The following is a 20,634-nucleotide window of genomic DNA, read 5'->3' as shown; positions in this document are numbered from 1 at the left end:
TACGCTCTCAAAATTTCTGATTTAATTTCTTTTCGTAGTTTCAGGAACTGTTCACGATGGTATGCAATAGTATTTAGCCCCTCTTTCCACTTTTTACGATGGTAAGACTTCCGTTTGATTTTTGTTATTATATCATAGGTAAACCAGCAAGGATAACTGGCATTGACGTGCTTTTTTAGCAGGGACGCATCGGCTGTATACGTTATAAATCATTTCGTAGAATTTTGAAACAGTACAATTAACATCATCAGTTTGTGAAAGTCAATCCCAAGACAAATTTGATAATTCTATATATAATTTTGTGAAATCAGCCCTTTTAAAGTTGAAACCAGTTACTTTAGGAACTTGCTTTAATTTTGTAATATGATTAACTGTTAAAGATACTAAAATTACTGGGTGATGTCTATCCTCTCGAACAAGTGAATACTCTTTAGAAACAACTACATCTTTGATATTAGAAAGTACTAGGTCTAATGTGCGGCCATTTGTGTTTTGCATGCCGTTGAATGATGATAAATTGTATAAAGACATAAAGTTATACACATCTTTACACTTGGTTGTTGAGGACATAAGATCAAAACAAGAATTTGTAATTTCTGCAATATTAAAATCTCCGATGCAGAGAATTGTGCTTCCTGGTGGACAGTTACTCTCGATAAATTGATAAACTCTTCGTATATTTTTAAATTTTAATCCGGTGGAATATAAATGGCAGAGACAAATACATCTAAAGAAAGTAATACTAATTTAACAAGAACATACTCCAGACTTGTATCGCAGGAACTTACATAGTACACATTATATTTTTTAAGAATAGCTATTATTACCTCACCCCCTTTACTCTTGTTAAGCAGCTCAAAATTTCTGTCCTGACGGAAGGCACAATATCGATCATCAAATATTTCAGAATCTGAGTAGCTAGTAGTTAAGGAACTTTCGCTAACGACTACTATATCATATGTATTCGATACGATACGATATTAGGGTCTGGATTCGAGGGTCCTGGGTTCGCAGTTGTTCGTGGCCGTTTTCGGGACCTTACTCCTCTGGGAGTGGAATCATACATCAACAGTTCATCGTCCTTCTTGGGAGTCGTCCTGTAGTGTGATTTCGTGATGGACTTCAAGGTCTAGCCGACTGCGCTGTTTGAACTCGTTAGACATCTACTACAACATGGGTGGATCGGAGTAGCGTCTTGGTCCAACAATACTTCACTATAATGAATGAGCGAGTAAATTTTCCAAACCTTAGTTTTTATACGATCCTATTTCCGGATTTTCTAAGTTCTGTTTACGCTTTTCACCAAGAGAAAGCTCTCAGTAAGTGGAACATCCCTGAATTTTATGTTAGTCTTATCTTTGTTATTCCACGAATAACTTTGTCTCTTTTAAAATAACACTGTTCGCCAAATATTGTTCCCTTTCTGACGAAATAATACTTTATTAATATTAAAAACTTTTTTCATAAAAAAAAACATATAAAGATAACCAAGAAATTTATGTCGCTTTCTGTATAGCTTTATGTTTAATTGGTCATCTCACCGTGAGTTGAATGCTAATTGAGATAAGGCGAATATCAGTTGTTGGTGTGGGTATGTCCAACATACTATTTGGTTGTAGCAGTTCAGTTACACCGTGAACTTGCGAAAGGACAGAGCGAACATGGGACCTCCACACAGCGTCATAAGAGCGTGTATGCTGTACGAGTTCAAACTGGGATTAAACGACGCTACGGCTGGGCGAAAGATATGCCAGGCCTTAGGTGAGGGCATCGTTACTACGCGGACAATGCAGCAGTGGTTTAACAAGTTTAAGTACGGTGACAATACGCTCGAAGACGCAACACGTGCCGGAAAACTAGCACGTGTACAAATGAAGATCTTCAACAGCAATTGAGGCGAACTGTGCTAAGACATGTGAGGAATTGGTACTACAATTCAGTGTGAGTGGAAAAACCATTCGGCAGCACCACCATCCACTTGGGAAGCACTACAAGTTGGGTCGAGTGGCACATGATTTGACTCCGGGCCAGAAAGCAACGTGAGAAGACACCTGTGTTTCTTTGCTGTCTCGTCTGAGAAAGTAGCCATTACTGGACAGGGTGTTAACATGTGATGAGAAACGGGTTCTGTACGAAGCTCCACAGCGCCGTGATGATTGGTTAGCATCCCATGAACCAGTTCCAAAAACAGAAGAATGTACTCCTGTGTGTTTGGTGGACTGTTCTCGGCATCGTGCATCGAGAATTGCTATCAGTTGGTCAGAGCATGAAAGCAACTGTGTACTCTCAGCAGTTGAGCCGTGTTCAAGAAAAACTCAAAACTCTGGAGCCAGCATTTCTGAATCGCAAATGGGTCTTCCTGTTAGAGGACAATGCTATGTCTCACGTGGATAGGATGACCCGGGATACCATTCTGCACCTTGGATGGGAATCACTATTGCATCCACCATGCACCCCGGACATTGCACCGTCCGATTATCACTTGTTCCATTCCTTGGACAATCACCTTCGAGGACGCCAGTTCAAATCCCTAGTAGAGGTTCAAAATGCGTTTGATACCTTCTTCACCTCACGGCCCACCAAGTTCTACCGCGATTTAATCCATGGCCTTCCAGAATGATGGCAGAAGGTCGTCAATGCTGATGGGGACTATTTTTGATCTTCCAGGTACGTATTAGGTGACATATCGATGTTTGAAGGTTGTGGGGGGAAAAGCGACATAACTTTCTTGGTTACCTTTATAATTCTGACCATTCTGTCTTAATGTTCGTTACACAGAATACAAGAACCTCGTGATTTAATGATTGTCTGTTACTGTTTTACGAACATCAAGACTATAATATGGTTAAGTATTAAAGTGAGATTGTCATTCGTTTTTAATACTATTCCTATTGAGGCATTTTACTCCTGAATATGTGAGTTCTTCCACAGAAAGTGGACACGGCTGTATTATGGTGCGGGGCAGCATTCAAGACATTACTCTACTTAGTCAAAAAGGTAAGATAATGTATAAATTTGAACAGGGCAAAGTTTATGAACCTGTCACAGAACCAGAGACCAGTTATTGATTTTTTTATTCCGTATCAGTAAAGAAAAGACTCAAAAATGCAATGAAAATTACAGTGCAAACTTTCTTTTAAGTCTTAGTATATATGATAGCAGTAGCAGATCTAGATGGTAAAAACTAAGGCGAGGGGACAAACAGAACCCATATTATGATAGGTATATCATGAGTTTACTGTAAACTTTCAAGAAAATGTAAATTATATGTTAAATTACTTTTACCACTCCAAAAACTGGGAGACTGGGCCTCCTTGGCCCCAGGGTAGATCCGTCACTGCATGGTAGGCAGTACTGATGAGTTGTTTGGAGTTGTAGGCAAATTATAACCGAGAAAATCCTTAAATTCGTGCAGCACATTGTGAAACAAAAGTTAAGAAAGTAAAGAGATGAATACAATGGATTCAAAGAAATTTACAGCATAAAAGTACCTCAACCCTCACATCCCAAAAAGGCATCGATATTGATTTCTTTTTTCATTTTTGTTCAAGAGTTAGGCCACTTCCTTAGAAATCGTGAAAATCAAGTAGACATATATATTTTTAACATATACGGTTAATTATTACCACGTATTGCAGGGATTGAAATTCGGCCTCTTCGAACGGTATAATGTAGATACACTTTTACTTCTTTGTTTTTTTCTTCTTTGGTGTGCTTGTTTTTTAACTTTAGAGTACTTCGATACTTTCTTATTCTTAGAAACATTTTTTGTTATTCATTGCAGCGACCATCACAATGAAGTGCCGTTATTGCAGCTATCTTTGAAGGTTGGTTTCTATGACAGCATATAGACAAATTTTGAAATTCTTTTGAACTTTCATCATGTTTTGCCACCAATCAGAGTTACAAAGAATTGTAATGTTATAATTTTTATGTTTTGTATTAATATGACAGCACTAAAAAAAACAAAAACAAAAAACAACAACAACAACAACAATAGAGAAAAGTCAAAATTTTCCTATATGCTGTCCGAGTTTTAAATCAACGTCTTAGCCCTCGAATATGTATTCTACCACCACACCATGTACAGAAATATTTTTGACATTAGGTTCAAATAGCTATTTTTTCATGTCCTTCTTCCTCCTCTAAACAGTTACCTCGTACTTTTGATTAAAAGGATAAATCAATACTTGTCTTGTGAAACGTTATTATTAATATTTTAAAACAAAATATTTAAACATTGGTATTTCATTGGTTATGCATAATACCATGTAGTTGTTAAATATCAAATGTAACATGAATAAAAAAAAACAAGTATATTAGGAAAACCAAAAATGGATCAAAAGATTGCGATCTTGGCCAATATCTAGTTTTTGAATCAGGGATGACAACATTTGTGAACGGTCCCTAAATAAAGTTTTCGTATTTTCTGCGGAATAAGCACATCATACTGAGTTAACTGATAGTTTGGGTTTGGTTACACTATATGTAGTTCTCCAGATATGAGGCCTACAAGATTTTCTTTTTTTTTTTAATTGGAATAAGTATATTGGATCTGTGGATACAAAAACCGAAGCTGTACAACTAAAACGATGCTATATAAGACCACTAAAGTAATTTTGTTTCATGTTTAAGTTGTCACATATTAAGGTTTTTGTTTTCCTTCCTTTAAATATCCTATATTCTTGTAAATAATAGTAATAATAGTAATTTCATAGTGTTAATGAATATGTTTCTCTATAATGATTGTGAACAAAATTTGGTATTTTGCAGATGCCTATCCCCAATTGGTGTATAGGTTTATTGAGCAGACACTCCAACCAGGTCCAGCAGTTTCACTTAAATGTATAGCTACTGGTAATCCTACACCACAAATATCTTGGACATTAGATGGATTTCCTTTGCCACACACTGACAGGTAAGTTGAGAAATGCTCTTCTAATTCTATATTTTTATTGGAAGATAATTTTGTAAATGCATTTTTCAACGAATTGTTAAAAGAATGAAACAAGTGGAAGGTTGTGTAGATCAATTTGAAAGGAATAATCTAAAGGGAAAACAACTAGAGTGGTATCATCATCATCATCATCATCATCATCATCATCATAGGTATTCTGCCATTATTGACAGGCTACTTTCCGCAACTGAGAAGCTATCATGCTCCACGGTTTTCCGCTAACCTCTTGTATTCACGTATGATTTTTTTTTTGTTTTGATATCGTTCTTCAACTGTACCCTCCTTCACCCCTCCCTCTCTTTCCTGTCACAATACCCTATAGTACGTCCCTCATGATACACCTTCTTCTTAGCTAATGTCCCAACCAGTTTCACTTCCTCTTCTCAATAACATCTAAAATGGATATTTCCTCCCGTACATTTCCAACGCCAACTCAATCGTTTTCCGCTCGACTCAGATAATTTGCTGCATTTTTCTCCATATTCACGTTCCGAATGCTTCCATTCATTTTTCATCACTTTGCGTAATGTCCATATTTCTGCCTCATACAGAACAATATTCCACACGAAGAATTTTATGAGTCTTGTTCTCAACTCTTTATTCAAGGTTCCACAACAAAATATATTTTTTTTCCTCCTAAAGTTTTTCTTTTCGCTATTCCTATCCTGGCTTTTATTTCACGTTCACTCTTCATATCCTCACTAATAATACTACCCAGGCATCGGAAACTAATCACTTCTTCTATTTTCTTCCTTCCTACTTTTATATTTGACATCGAGGACTTCGTTCCAGTCACCATGACTTTTGTCTTTCTTATATTAATTTTCATCCTATATTCTTCACAGTCCTTCCTCAAGCTTTCTAACAACTCTCTAGCCTCTGATTTATGTGGTGTTTTCTGTTCGCGGTAAGCTACTACTTCCTCTGCTGCCTGCTGTGTGCTCCCATTGTCTGTTACTACTTGCACCTATCCTTTCCGCGTTTGAGAATTTTAATTCGAATTCTTCAACCAAAATATTTCTTACTTACTCGTTTTTTCAACTTCTCAGTATTCAACAATTTGTTACCTACTTTCATTGTACATACATTTCTCAGTTGAACATCCACTCCGGCTATCAAAAGGTTATGATCAGAGAAAATGTCGCACCCCGGAAGCGTCTTCTCGTTTTCCAAGCTATTCCGATACTTGTCTTGAATAATATCATAGTCTATTTTATATCTCCGTCCGACTATTGATGGTTTGCATGTATATAGTATTATCTTGTGTTGATTTATCAAGTTTTCCAATTACTAGTAAACTATGTCTACGTAGATTGACTAGTTCCTCTCCCTTTTAATTTATTTCACCTAATTACCTACGACCCAACTTTCCTGTTTTTCTTCCACAACTGCATTGAAATCTCTCATTACACTTACCCATCACCTCTCTTCTCTTTGTCTATAACTTATTTTATTTTCTCACAATTTTTATCTACCTAGTTAGTTGTATGCGAAATATTCGGCTCGTATGTCTATATAACCACGAGATTTGTTTTCTTACTTTAAGTTTTAACATCACATCTCTATCATCATCAAATTCTGCTTTCATTAGCTTCTCTTTTAAGTGCTTACCAACAATTATTCCTGCATCGTATGACTTCTATTTTCATTACCTTAGTAAAGTGTATACAATTTGCTTTTCAATTTCCGATTACCATAAAATCACGAATTCCTATCAAGTCTAGATTAGTTTGTTTCAATTCTTCTATTTTCTAATTTCCCTTCCTGTAACACGATATGTACGTTCCATGTTCTTATCCTAAACCTCTTTTTTCTTCTTTGTCTTCATTCCTCCAGCAATCTTCCCAGGGGTGTAGCCAGCAGGTTTGTGTAGGAGGAGCCCGTCGTTTTTGTGGGGGGCCAGCTACAATGTACAGCGGTGGACACTTCTAAATGGTACACCTTAGCCGTAAATCTCCATATGGCTGTACCATTTAGAAGTGTCCACCGCTGTACAAAGCCAAAAAAAAGGGAGTTGCTGTTAGTGTTTTTGAGGCCTGAAAGAAAGGAAAATTTTGGTTTCCTTCTGGAAAACTAAAAACACTATTTTAACTTATTATTATTATTATTATTATTATTATTATTATTATTATTATTATTATTATTATCCACAAATTATATTCAAGATAGTTTTTATTATGCTTAATCAATAAGTACTGCCCGGGACCAAACGCTATATTTTTGTGCATTACTATAAAGGTAACCAAGAAAATTCTGTCCCTTTTCCTGGAGGTCTGTGTTCAATTGGACCTCACACCGTGAGTTGAATGCGAGTGCAGATAAGGCGAACGTCAGTTGTTGGTGTGGGTATATCCAAAATATTATCTGGTTGTGGCAATTCAGATACACCGTGAACTTGCGTAAAGACAGAGGGGACATGGGACATCCACAGAGCGTCATAAGAGCATGTATGCTAAACGAGTTCAAATGGAGGTCAAACGCCGCTGTAGCGAGACAGAAGATATGCCAGGCATTTGTTGAGGGTGTCGTGGCGACGCGGACAGTGCAGCGATGGTTTAACAAGTTTAAGGACGATGACGAAACACCCGAAAACACCACGTGCCGGAAGACCAACACATGTACAAAGAGGAACTGGGACTACAATTCAGTGTGTGGAGAACCATTCGGCAGCACATCCATCAACTTGGGAAGCACTACAAGTTGGGTCGATGGGTCTCACATGTTTTGACTCCGGGCCAGAAGGCAACGCGGCAGTCGCCTGTGTTTATTTACTGTTTCGGAGCCATTTCTGGACAGGACGTTGATATGTGATAAAAAGTGGGTCCTATACGAAGCTCCACGGCTCCGTCATCATTGGTTAGCATCCCATGAACCGATTTCAAAACAGCCGAAACCAGCACTGTACCAGAAGAAGGTCCTCCTGTGTCTTTGGTGCATCGTGCATCGGAACTGCTACCAGCTGGTCAGAGTATCAATGCAACTGTGTAGTGTCAACAGTTGAGCTGTGCTCAACAAAAACTCAAATTTCTGGAGCCATTACTTCTGAATTGCAAACGGGTCCTCGTGTACGGGACAACTCTAAGTCCCACGTGGCTAGGTTGACTCAGGATACCTTTCTTCGCCTTGGATGGGAAACAATATTGCAACCACTATGTTCCCTGGGTATTGCACCGTCCGATTATCACCTGTCCCATTCTTTGGACAATCACCTTAGAGGACGCCAGTTCAAATCCCTAGTAAAATTCCAAAATCCACCTGATACCTTCTTTGTCTCACGGCCCACCAAGTTCTACCGCGATGGATTACATGGCCTTCCAGAACGTTTTCAGAAGGTCGTCGATGCTGAGGGGGATTATTTTTGATCTTCCAGGTTAGGTGACATAACGATGTTCGAAGGTGGTGGGTGAAAAAGCAACAAAACTTCTCTTGGTTACCTTTATATTTAAATTTAAGACCTTGTATACAGAACCTATCTATACAAGATTGATTTTCTTTGAAATTTCACTTAATTTCTTTACGGTTTCCTGACAAAAATATTTATTTATTATTCGTGACTAAAAAAAAAAAAAAAAATATTTTATTACACTGAGTAGAAATAAAAGAGAGAGCGAATGAAATCCTAATTGAATAAAAATCATTGTTTCTCACCACATTTTCCATCATCTATGTCTTTTAAAATACTTGGTAAGGGATATAAAATATACTGTACTTACAAATCAGTTTAGTACCTTTGTTTTATGGCTGTATTTGTAGTACCTTGTTAAAACGTTTGTCTTCAAACTGTGAAATATAAATCGCAGTAAATTGTGTAATTTGCTGTCACAAAAAAGTATCCTATTTTTCGATCGGTATGGAGAAACAATATTTCTCCATATTATTTTATCGTAAATTATTAATTGTCAATAAACTTTGTTACTTTTAAATGAATAAAGCGAGATAATTTTACTATGATGTTTTAAAAGCTGGTCATTTGGGGGGCAGGAAACCATTTGGGGGGCCTGGCCCCGATGCCCCCCCTTGGCTACACCCTTGAATCTTCCCCACATTGTTATTGTCTCATCCAATTGTACTTCTCAAGACATTCCCTCCCGGAGATCCGAATAGGGGGACATTTTACGGGGAACTATATTTTGACCTATGAAGTGCCATCACATATGTTCTTTTTCTGCTGTCAGCAAACCAGGGAAAATTATAGTAGTAGTTTCCCGTTGTTTTTTTAGCCTTCAGTATCTAGCCGTTAAAGTTACTCTGACCATATTTGGGACTAGCGTCCAAGTTGCTATACCAATTGCTGTGATTTCCGCAACTTGACTACTGGAGAACAGCTTCCTTCAACCAGAACATTCTTAGTCTGGTTACTCTATTTAGACCAATTCGGAGGAGGGCCCTTCTTGTAGTGAAAAACCGCCTATTGTAGCACGCAATCCTTCCCACCTGACGCATAAATGGTTTCGTAGAGATGGTGTTTATCGGGGTGCCTACATTATCGGAGTGTTTATCGGGGAGAGTGATCTGCTGTTCCGTATAACGCTGCTGAAGTCGTCTGCTGTGAATTTTACTGGGCGCAGCCATATTGGTTACAAACAATCTGTTGTTAAGGTGGTTGCTAAGGCAGTTTCAATGGCGTTGTATGTGGCAGCTGTCAGTCTTGTGAAAGGAACTTAAAATTATGAAAAAAAGGCTATATGTTCACGAATATCAGTGCATATATTTATAGGAAGGCTATATGTATCATAATATGAAATAAAATTATTCTACACTTTAATTCCTTCCATCGCCAATAACTTGCTGACAACAAGTGAGTGAGAATCCCAAGCATGTACATAAGCGCCCCTTAGTAATAATTTTAGATTGAGTTTAAATAAAATTATTGAAAATTGTTATGCTATATACTTCTGTCATATTGTTTGTTTAGCTTCAGTGAAAATGTTTAATAGGGAAGAAACTTGTTTATAAAATTAGTGATAAGATATTCGGAACAAAGGAGTACAGCGCTAGAATAACCAATGCATTTTAAAGCATACAATTACGAATACATAATCTCAGAAATTTAGCATCTTCGTGGAAATAATTTTCTAATTTATTCCTCATTCTTTTGTTAGCGGATGTCCATTCTTTGCTTGGCACTAGTAAATTTGAAGTGCGTCACCAGAAATAATTAAATAATTTAAAAGGTATAACTCTCTAACTATCCTATATAATGTCCTAATGTTATCTGAATTATTTTCTTTGCGTCTACCACAAACGACGTAGAGATTTGTAACATGCCAGCATATACATGTATTAAAATTCATAAGGAGAACACGTACCAACTTACGCTGGGTGGTCACTTCACATAACACTACATCTATGATGATTAAGGGCAGCTTGAAGCTCGAGCGCATGTAAGGATGTATCTGTACGGAGCAGGCGGATCAGTGAAGTTGGGTATGCGTGAAAGAAAGACAGGTACGAAAAGCGTACACTAGCGAGGACTAGTAATCACTACAAGTGGATTTGCATTTCAATTTCTTAGTAACTATGGCACATTTTTAACGCTGTTTCTATGTTTTCCCTCTACATAAATAATTTTCTTGCACAGAAGCATTTTCGTAGATTAGACAAATTTAGACATAAATTATCAAAAAGTGATCCCGTATTTTTCATGCGTACTTAGCGTAGATCAATAGGATGGAGCAATTATATTTTATGTCGAACGGGATGAGAGAAATTAACAAGTCCGGTTTAAACTTTACTATATTGCGTGTACTATACTCTTACCAAAATTCATATGCGGTAAAGTACGGTTAGGTTAGGTTGTGATACTTAAATGCGGTTGTCTTACATATATGTGTAATGCCGATTTACCAATTTTAAAATCATCCATTGCCTGCAAATCTCAATTGTATCAAGAGTTTCAAATTTTTACACATATATGTAATTACAAAGGTAAAATTGTTATCGAACTTACGCTGGTGAGGATCCGAAAGAGCGGACGCAGGCGAGTATCATATTCCATGCTGGGGCATTCACTGTTTGAAGATTATAGTATGCCTTTAAACGTGTGATTCAATTATCAGTTTACTAAGAAACGATTTTTCAGTGTTCTGAGTATTAATATATATTAAACAGCGAAGTTTGCCTAGAAATGTCCCAAACAAATAAACAAACAAAAAGATAGAGCAAGGGAGCTTTGGTAAAAATATGTGTATTTTAATTTCTTTCTGGCAGAATATGCAAGGACAAAAAGCGTCCTTCAAAAACATTGCGATATATCTGTTCGCCCAATAAGTAATTAATCATTTTATCGCTTGTTGTACAATGTGGCTTTATTTTTGTTTCTCTTTAATATGTTATATAGTACAATATTTCTAATTTCATTCTTGAAAAAAAAAAAAAAAACTTGCATGTACCTCTTAAACTGTTATGGTTATATCCGAAAACGAAACAAATCGTTTTTATAGGCGAGTACCATGTAAACTTCTTCATATAACCCGCTTAAAGCTGGTTTGTTTGTAACCAGCTAGCTGAACAGGAAGCGGAAATGACGTTTACTTCACCAGCGTATAGCTAAACTTTATTTGAATATGTAAAAAAAAAAAAAAAAAGAAAAAGAAAAATACCGCAAATAGTGGTATTGCTTAGATGCATAAAAGCAATATTATTGAAGTTTCTTATTCCGTTGTTCATTGTTATAAAATGGAAAGAAAAAAGAACTATAACTCGATCATCAATCTACAATGCATATTATTTGGATGCTATATCTCTCGGTATGCGCAATCTCTATAAGGTCCATCCAAAGCCTATATATTCAGGCTGCTACAGCTATACTCAGGTCAACCATTGCGTATGTGCTGGGAAACTTTCCAATCTTTTTTTAGGATACGAAAATTACAAAAGAAAATTACATTCTTAAATTTATTTAACCAGCAAACTATTAAGAAAAAAAAAACAACTGGATTCATTCGTAGACAGGTCACTCTACCAAAAGGTAAGTTTTGCTCTATGTGCTTTTATTTACGCAATGCCGAAGATATATTGCTCACTTATTATGTCTTTTGATGAATTCTGAAATTAAAGTTGAAAATACTTTTGGGAATCTCATTGATATCACCAACTGAAATGTTGGTTTCAGTTTGGAGAAAGTTACTTACGTTCTTTTCTACATTATCACTAGTAAATACACAAAAGAGAATATTGAAATTGTTACATATTTTATATGAAGTTATTACTAAAAAGGATTTTTAAGAAGTAAGAATTCAAGCGTTTATTTGAAACCTTTAAGCGTAAACTCATTATTTGTTTAGGAAATAGATTAATAAGTGGCATAGTAGTAGATGTATAATGCCACTAGAGAGACATAAAGTTATAATGCCAATTACAACCATTTCATATGTTAAGCCGATGCAGATATAATATGAACATTTGTTAAAATTATATAAAGAACTAACTACGAGTTAGTTGTTACGAGAGCAATTGCTGCAACCAGCATTATTATTTTTACATGTATAGGAAGTCATCTTCTTGATAGAGTGTGAAAGTGCTGTAAAAAATGCCAAATTTTTAGTTCGTTTCATGAAGTAAATTTGTCCCTATTCATTCGAAATACGTCAAATCAATGTCATAATATATGACACTTTGTACGCGCATTGGCCCTTCCGTCTCACAGTTGTGAACTTACCGCTGTAGAGATCTCCAAAATTTGTGCGCTTGTTACACTGTAACGCCCTTATTTTGCAAAACTGAATAATATGTTTGATGTTCTTAGTTTTCCCTTAATATATAGATTCGAAGTATTTGATAATCTGATCTATTGTCTTTTGAAAACAAACTGTTGGATTGGCAACACTGTTAATATGGTAGTATCGCAGTGTTTTTAGTGTGTTATAGTATTTCTGAAGATCGATTACAAAGTTTGAGTGGTGAATTTATCCATGGAAAAAAAGAAATAAAAAAAAATATTTTCTCGAAATCAGAGATGCAGGCTAACGAAAGTATAGGAAAATGAACTTTGGAGGTAAACATATTCTAAATTACTACCTATGGAGCTGAGGGGGTGTAGTATCTTCTAATAATTATAATTTGTTTTGTTCAAAAACGCATACTTCAAATGAAATAAAATCTTTCAGTTTACATCCTTAGATTATGCCCGTTAGGCTAACATGATGATGATTAAAGCAAATGAATGATGATGGAAGAATTGGTGGAATGAGAATGTGAGAGGAAACGGGAGTTACCCCAGAAAACCCACAGATACGATGTTGTCCACCGCAAACTTACTTGGCTGGGGATTAAACCAGGGATGCCACGCACCAGAGGCAAACTATCTGCCACTGTCCCACTGTATCTCCCACGTATAATTCAGAATCGTGCATTGACATCTTAACTAGGGATGGCCAGAACCGGTTCCTAGTGGAACCGGTTTTCGGGTCTGAACGGATCCGGTTCTAGAAGATCCGGTTTTTCGGATCCAGGTCTTGAACCGGTTTTTCGGATCCAGGTCTGGAACCGGTTTTTCGGATCCAGGTCTGGAACCGGTTTTTCGGATCCAGGTCTAGAACCGGTTCTTCGGATCCAGGTCTGGAACCGGTTCTGAAACAGAACCGGTTCCTCGCAGAACCGGTTCCGCTGGAACCGAAACTTTGTGACCATCCCTACGCTAAACCCGAGCTGCTGGCAAGCTGTGAACAGTATGCTAGATGAAATGGTGGAAGCGACAGGCAGGCGCCCAGGCGGCGGCAGCTTGTCTCATTTGGCTAAATAAACTGGGTAACTGGCAAACTCATTGGTTAAACAGGAAAACTGACCAACTCATTTGGCTAAACACCCACTGGTGGACCAAAATTTTTTTCTGGGGGCACAAGCGGGTCTGGGCGAGGAAGGCACAAGCGCATGGTCCTTTTTGCATTATTTTTGAAGGTGAACTTTATGCCTCCTTTACGGGTCTTTGGGGGCTTTCGGATCCAGGTCTAGAACCGGTTCCTAAGATCCGGTTCTGGAACCGGGTTTTCAGATCCAGATCTGGAACCGGTTCCTAAGATCCGGTTCTGGAACCGGGTTTTCGGATCCAGGTCTGGAACCGGTTCCTAAGATCCGGTTCTGGAACCGGGTTTTCGGATCCAGGTCCGGAACCGGTTCCAGAACCGGTTCTGAAAACCGGATCTCCAAGAACCGGTTCCTTGCGGAACCGGTTCCGCCGGGACCGGAACTTTGTGGCCATCCCTAATCTTAACGGGTTCCCCACAGGAAGTAAAAGATTCCTTGTTATTCTGTTAGAAAAGTGGATCCAATGCATGGAGAGACGTCCCAGCAAATAACAAAAACTCGTTGAGAAATCATTGTTATCTTAAACACAATCAATATGGGGAAGGCCTGTCGATGTGGTGTGCGTGGTTGCATAACTACAACAATGAATGAAAAAAAATGAAATGAAATCTTTGAGTTTTACGTCCCACGATTATGCGGGTTAGGCTAAAGGAGACGGTGATGATGAGTGATGAATGAAAGGATGGAATGAAGAAAGTGGGAGGAAACGGGAGAACCACGAGAAAACCCAAGCACACGGTGTTTGTCCACCACAAAGTTCACTTGGCGGGGGCTGGAATCGAACCCGGGACCCCAAGCACCAGAGGTGAACGCTCTACCACTGAGCCACCGCGGCCCCAACAGCGAATGAGTGTACTGGAAATAAATAAAATCTTTAGCGCCGTACGATCGTGCTATGTGGGCTAAACAATACAGTTTTTTATATATATACTAGCAGCGTTCACCCCGCTTCGCTGCGGTCACCCCGGAACGCAATAAACTTTGTTACTTAGATAATTTTTACTTTTTCGCTTTCAAGTGATATGATAAAAACCATAGAAGATTGCAGTAAATGTTAACATTATATCGCCTGTCATTTATGTTAACCCGCCCCGCTTCGCTGCGGTCACCCCGGAACGCAATAAACTTTGTTACTTAGATAATTTTTACTTTTTCGCTTTCAAGTGATATGATAAAAACCATAGTAGATTGCAGTAAATGTTAACATTATATCGCCTGTCATTTATGTTAACCCGCCGAGTGACACGGTCATGCGGGTTGCATATAAATACGTTTATTTTTACCTATGATGAACTAACAAAGGATTTGTACGTTATGGACACTTGAATGGTCAATTATCTCAAGACACTGGTAATTAAAAATTAAAGTGATATGATAAAAACCATCTAGGGTCCAAATCCTAATAACCCCCCAAAAATGAAAGAAATTGGTTCAGCCGTATTAGCGTGATGAGGGAACAAAGGATTTGTGCGTTCTCTTTTATATATAAGATAAAACTTAGTGGTTATGGAAGAATTTGTGGAATGAGAGTGAGGAAGAAAACAGGAGTACCACAAAAAATATTATCCATCATTGGCCTTCGATAGAAGATGAGACCCCTTTCAGTAGAGCTGAATGCTTTATCATTGTCTCACCGTTCCTTCCTCTCGGTAGCGCATAACTGTTGACAAGCATGGGAGGTGATGGCATATGAAAGCAAACGGCTATGGAATCAAAAGTCAATTACGGCTATGTTAGGGAGATAGACATCTCAAAAAGCATGATAACTAAAACGTTCGAGGCGATCAAGACAAGAAAACAATAGCACAGAAGTTTGGTGGCAAAGAAACCACAAATTAGCATAGCATGAACTGTCCAAAGTTACAAGTATCAGACGTGAACCATTGGTCCATCCCCCACACATCAGTGATAATAGATTAAGAGCCCCAAGTTGGCTTTGTGGTGGACAAACACCATGGTTTTTCTCTGGATTTTTCAATTTCTCCATTCCACCATTTCGTTCGTTATCATCACAATTTCCCTCAGAGTTGTTGCATAAATTGGAACGTGAAACTATGGAAATGATTGAAGACCGAACCTCAGGGATTCCCTCTCGATGCGCTCCTGATTTACATTGTAAATTTATTTACTTCGACTTATATGTCTTTAATAATAATAATAATAATAATAATAATAATAATAATAATAATAATCTAAACCTTTTTCCTTCTTAGCCAAGGTTGATTTTTTGGATCGCTGTTCTCCACTTATTTCAATTTTGTGTCATATCTACTGCGACACCACATTGTACCATGTTGTTCTTCACGCAATCTCCCCACTTTTTGTTCGACCTGCCTCTTGCTCGTTTTCTTTTCAGTTCTGTAGCATCCACTCAATATGCTATGTATTAGCAAAGTGTTCTCCTTACATGTCCAGACCACCACAGTTTACTTTCTTGCATATTTCTAGTGCTGATCTCATCTTTAGTGTTGCCCGAATAACTTCATTCTTAATGTTGTCCTTCCGCGTTACTTCACACCCCACCGTGGTATCTTCATTTCCGCATCATCCAACTTTTGTTCAATAATAATAATAATGCTATTTATCCTAAAACAGATGGACGATTAATGAATAATTAAAAATGTAGGTAAAACGAGAAGGTAGGGGAAAATGGAAGAATCACGTAAAATCATATGAACACAATTTTGTCCAGTACAACATGCCTAGAAATATCTAGTGAGTGACAATACGAAGTATGGAGTTTCGGATGTAGGATTTATATTCCTATAAGTCGTGTAAATCTGAATTGAAATAAGGTGAAGAAAGCTAATGTTTCGATTTTTTGAACGGGAAATTACAAGAGTAGTGCCGAGTTATCCTTACAATCTTCGTTTGGATTTTCATGAATCCTAAAACCACAATGACGATTGCTACTTTTGTACAGTTGATTAACTTATACTAAGAAAAGTAAGTGAACCTAACTTGCTAAAGATTCAACGACAGTGCCGCTTTAACCAACACGATGTTAATGATTTCATTATACAATCTGAATCACAGAATATGTTGCAGAGTTACTAGGATCTAGATTAAAATCAAGGTAAACATAACACATTCTTGTAATATATAGACCCTAAGAAACGAAACTGGTTCCATACTTCGATCAGGGAAAAGGATTAGGTAGGAAGGAGAAGGAGTACATGACGTTGTTGTACTACTAAAATTATTCAATGTTCCTTACAACCCTAAATATTGGGGCTCTTTGTCTATTTCAACAAATCTGGAGCACAACATAAGCATTTACCCTTCCATTCCACTGAGCCATTCGGTGATTTTGAAGAAAACTAAAAATGTATTGTAACTTAAGGTGCAGTGCGATGAACCCAAGTAGTAAATATACATTTTAAGTTAAAGGCATCAGTCATGTTACAAGAATTATTCTTGCTGTTTGTGATACTGGAGCTCGAGGGAAGTTCAGACTACTGGGTAGGGGAAACTTGATCAAGTAGCAAAACTTTGGTGAAAAGAACACATAGTGAGAACATTGTTTTTGTTCCATTGCCTTAAAAATTTATTTCCTCTGTTTCAAATTAAGCTGTATGAGTGAAGTAATTTGTTGTAACCTTAAACAAGAATAGTGACAGTTTTAAATGCATTTGTGTTCGTTTGCGATCAATTCATTATGACCAAATCAATGATAATATTTTATAGGCTTTAAAATATCAAAGGTTATGGAGCATTATGGCTTCGGCGACACCATGAATGAGGCAAAAAGAGGATATGAAATGCATTCTGACAAGTATACATATATATATATATATATATTTGAGAACAAAGTTTAAATATGGTTGTAAACTTGTGAAAGAGGTGTTACAAATTTTAATATAAGTATTTTTCTTCGTGCATAGTTTTTCTTTCTTTCCTGCAAATCCAAGTGATTTTACAGAAGAATATGGAGAAGGCTTTCATGAAGAGATTAAGGAAATGGAAGATATATATCAATTCAAGTATACTGTCTATATGATGGTCAATTACTGTTGCGTATTCAACTTAGAATACATCCTCGGACACCAGCCAGTCTGTATAATGTAGACTTACTTTCACTTCCAGCTAAATATTTATACTACTCCACGTCTTCTGCATCAATTTATTGCTCCCCGGTTTATAGTCATAGGGCCTATTATCATACACCATAGTTTCTTGGGATTTACACGTTTTTATCATCAATTTTGCATATTCATGAAGTGTGATTAAACGTAACGTGATACTGCAAGTATATAGTTATTTTCAGTATTAGCGAACAATTTGGGTACAGGATCACATCTTTACTTCTAATATTTAGACAAAAGCTGGGAAAAGAAATTTAACTTTTGTTATCCATAAACTCTCAGACTGATACTTTTCTTTAACATGTATATACAATGTAATTTAAAAAAAAAATCAAGCTGGTACTTGTGATATTCTAATCTTGAAATACCTTTGCAAAATAAAATGTTATTTATTGGTTCTGTAACTGTAACACACTGAAACAAATCAACTGTTATTATTATTATTGTTTCTCTGTTTAACTGAAAACAATTTGTTTGTGTTCAGCTAGAATGAACGATGGAAAATTAACACATTTTCTTCAGTTGGAAGTGGTCTGTTTTCTCATACGGGAAGGTCCCACAAGTTGTCGCAAAAATCTGATTGTCATATAGCACATCTGATAGAGCATCATGAGAAATGAAAATGAGCAAAATTTAAGGTTCTATGAACCAGAAGTATAGGAGCTACGGAGCATCAAAATATGGATATCCAAAAAAAAATTACATCATGGAATTATGTAAGTTTAAAGTAAATATCTTGAAAACAGTCAAAGCAATCAAAACAAAAGTGGCACAATATAATGAGAACAAAATACCCTATCGAAAACCACAAACAGTTTTGCCACAGGCGAAGCAGCGTTGCCAACTCAGCATAAAATTATTTTGTTTGAATTAGCACCATATACAAGTATACACATATTTAAAATGCACTATTATCACTAAACATAACAGTGAAGTGTAGTGGTACAGTATTTCACACTAACGGAGCTATGTGTGCTGAAAATATACAATAGAGAAGTCTGATATGTGGCAACAGAGGGTGATAAAGGAATGCATTAGAAAAATGTTAGGGATCTGCATTATACTTCCGTAGCCCCAGTGAATAAGCAGATAACTCGCGAAAACAAAATGATAAACACGAGGAAAGAAAATGTGTTCTCTAATTCTGTAAACTGGTTCTCCAGATTATTTTATCAATATTTGGAAGAGTACTTTCTTAGTTTATGTCTTTCATGTTAAATGACATTTTCTTTTACTTCCTCTCCTACATACAATATGATTATATGTGTACACTGTAATATTACCATATTCACATCGGAAATATAATTATTTTATTTATAACTCATTTCGTTTTTAGTCAGCCCGGATAGCCGTGTGGTCCAAAAGGCTAAACAACCGACATATTAGGGATAGCGGGTTCATTTCTCACTTCGGACACTTTTTATTATAATTTTCACCTTACATTACATTGTTATCTTTAACTTCCATAGTGGTTCGCATCCCACTTTACACTATAGATCCCGTCCTATATAGCTTCGGAGCTAACAGAGGCCGTAAAAATGGCATCACGCAATTTTGTTTTTCAAATGCATCAATATTTTGTGACACTGCTGACATTTTACTATGTTATACTATCGGTGTTATCAATTTGAACTAAATACGTAGTATGAGACAGAGATTCCTTTATTACCATATGTTGTCACATATCAGAAGTCTCAATTGTACATTTTCAGCACACGTAGCTTTAACATTGTGCAACACTGTACCACTACACTTCACTGTTATGTTTAGTGATAATAGTGCATTTGAAATATGTGCACACTTGTATACGGTGCTATTTCAAGCAAAATATTTTATGCTAAGTTGGCAACACTGCTTCACCTATGGCACAACTGTTTCTGGCTTTCGATAGGGTATGTTGTTCTCATTATATTCTGCAGCCTTTGTTTTGATTGGTTTAATGGTTTTGAAGACATTTACTTTAAACTTACATAATTCCATGATATAATTGTTTGGATATTCAAATGTTGAAGCCCCATAGGTCGTATCTTTCTGGTCCATAGCACCTTAAATTTTGTTCATTTTCATTTCCCATGTTGCTTTATCAGATGTGCTATGTGGTCATCAGATTCTAGCAACAACTTTTGGGACCTTCTCGTGTCAGTAAAATACGGATAATGAACTTCAAAATAATATCCTTTTTGTTGTTTGTAATTTTCATTTATTTTTCACTGATTTTGTTAGCAAATGTTAACTTTTTCAAAACTTGGTTGAGATGCATTCATTGATTTTAGAAATTGCTTCTTCATGAGAAAAGAACACGAACTTAAGGAATTGAGGAAAAAATGGCTTTTTTTGTGACGATGAAAGATGTTCCTTGCTTGAAATATTTTTAAATGACATGGGCGATAGAGCATTCCACTTTATATCTGCTCTTTAACGAAGATTGCAAATAGAGCATCCTGTGACTAAAGTATAGAAGACTATTATTGCTTTCTACTATATCGTTTTGAAATATAAGTGAAATTACCTTTAAAAGAATCACGATAGATTCCACTTGATTGAGAATAACTTAAGTGCGAATGAAGTTGTGATTGATGACTTTTCCTCTTTTGTTGACAATAATATATGCTTGGGTCAAGTCTTTTCCAGTTGTCCAGCAGAAGTCTTCAGCCCTATACTAACTCCCTCTTACAGTTCAATTCTATCGATTCTGCCACCGAGGCTCTTACGGGAAGGATTTACTACACTCAGATGCACCCACGTGATGAATTGGTCAAACACTTATTCTGTACAAGAGGAGATTTA

The 20,634-nt window shown here is 36.8% G+C and overlaps 1 protein-coding gene across 2 annotated transcripts in view; it reads left to right on the top strand.

Annotated features, from left to right (window-relative positions):
- Positions 1 to 20,634, top strand: part of LOC145688242 (cell adhesion molecule Dscam2-like) — an 802,178-nt gene that overhangs the window by 422,570 nt on the left and 358,974 nt on the right. For both annotated transcript variants that reach the window (XM_081762176.1, XM_081762175.1), the window contains exon 6: positions 4,774 to 4,918. In XM_081762176.1, coding sequence (XP_081618302.1) covers positions 4,774 to 4,918 — 145 coding nt within the window. The remainder of the gene's footprint in view (positions 1 to 4,773; positions 4,919 to 20,634) is intronic.

Source organism: Thermobia domestica, chromosome 6 (assembly GCF_964235325.1).
Source record: "Thermobia domestica chromosome 6, izTheDome1.hap1.1, whole genome shotgun sequence".
In the NCBI taxonomy this organism is placed as follows: domain Eukaryota; kingdom Metazoa; phylum Arthropoda; class Insecta; order Zygentoma; family Lepismatidae; genus Thermobia; species Thermobia domestica.
Note: the sequence above shows the minus strand (reverse complement) of the source record. Positions and strands in the feature narration are given on the sequence as shown.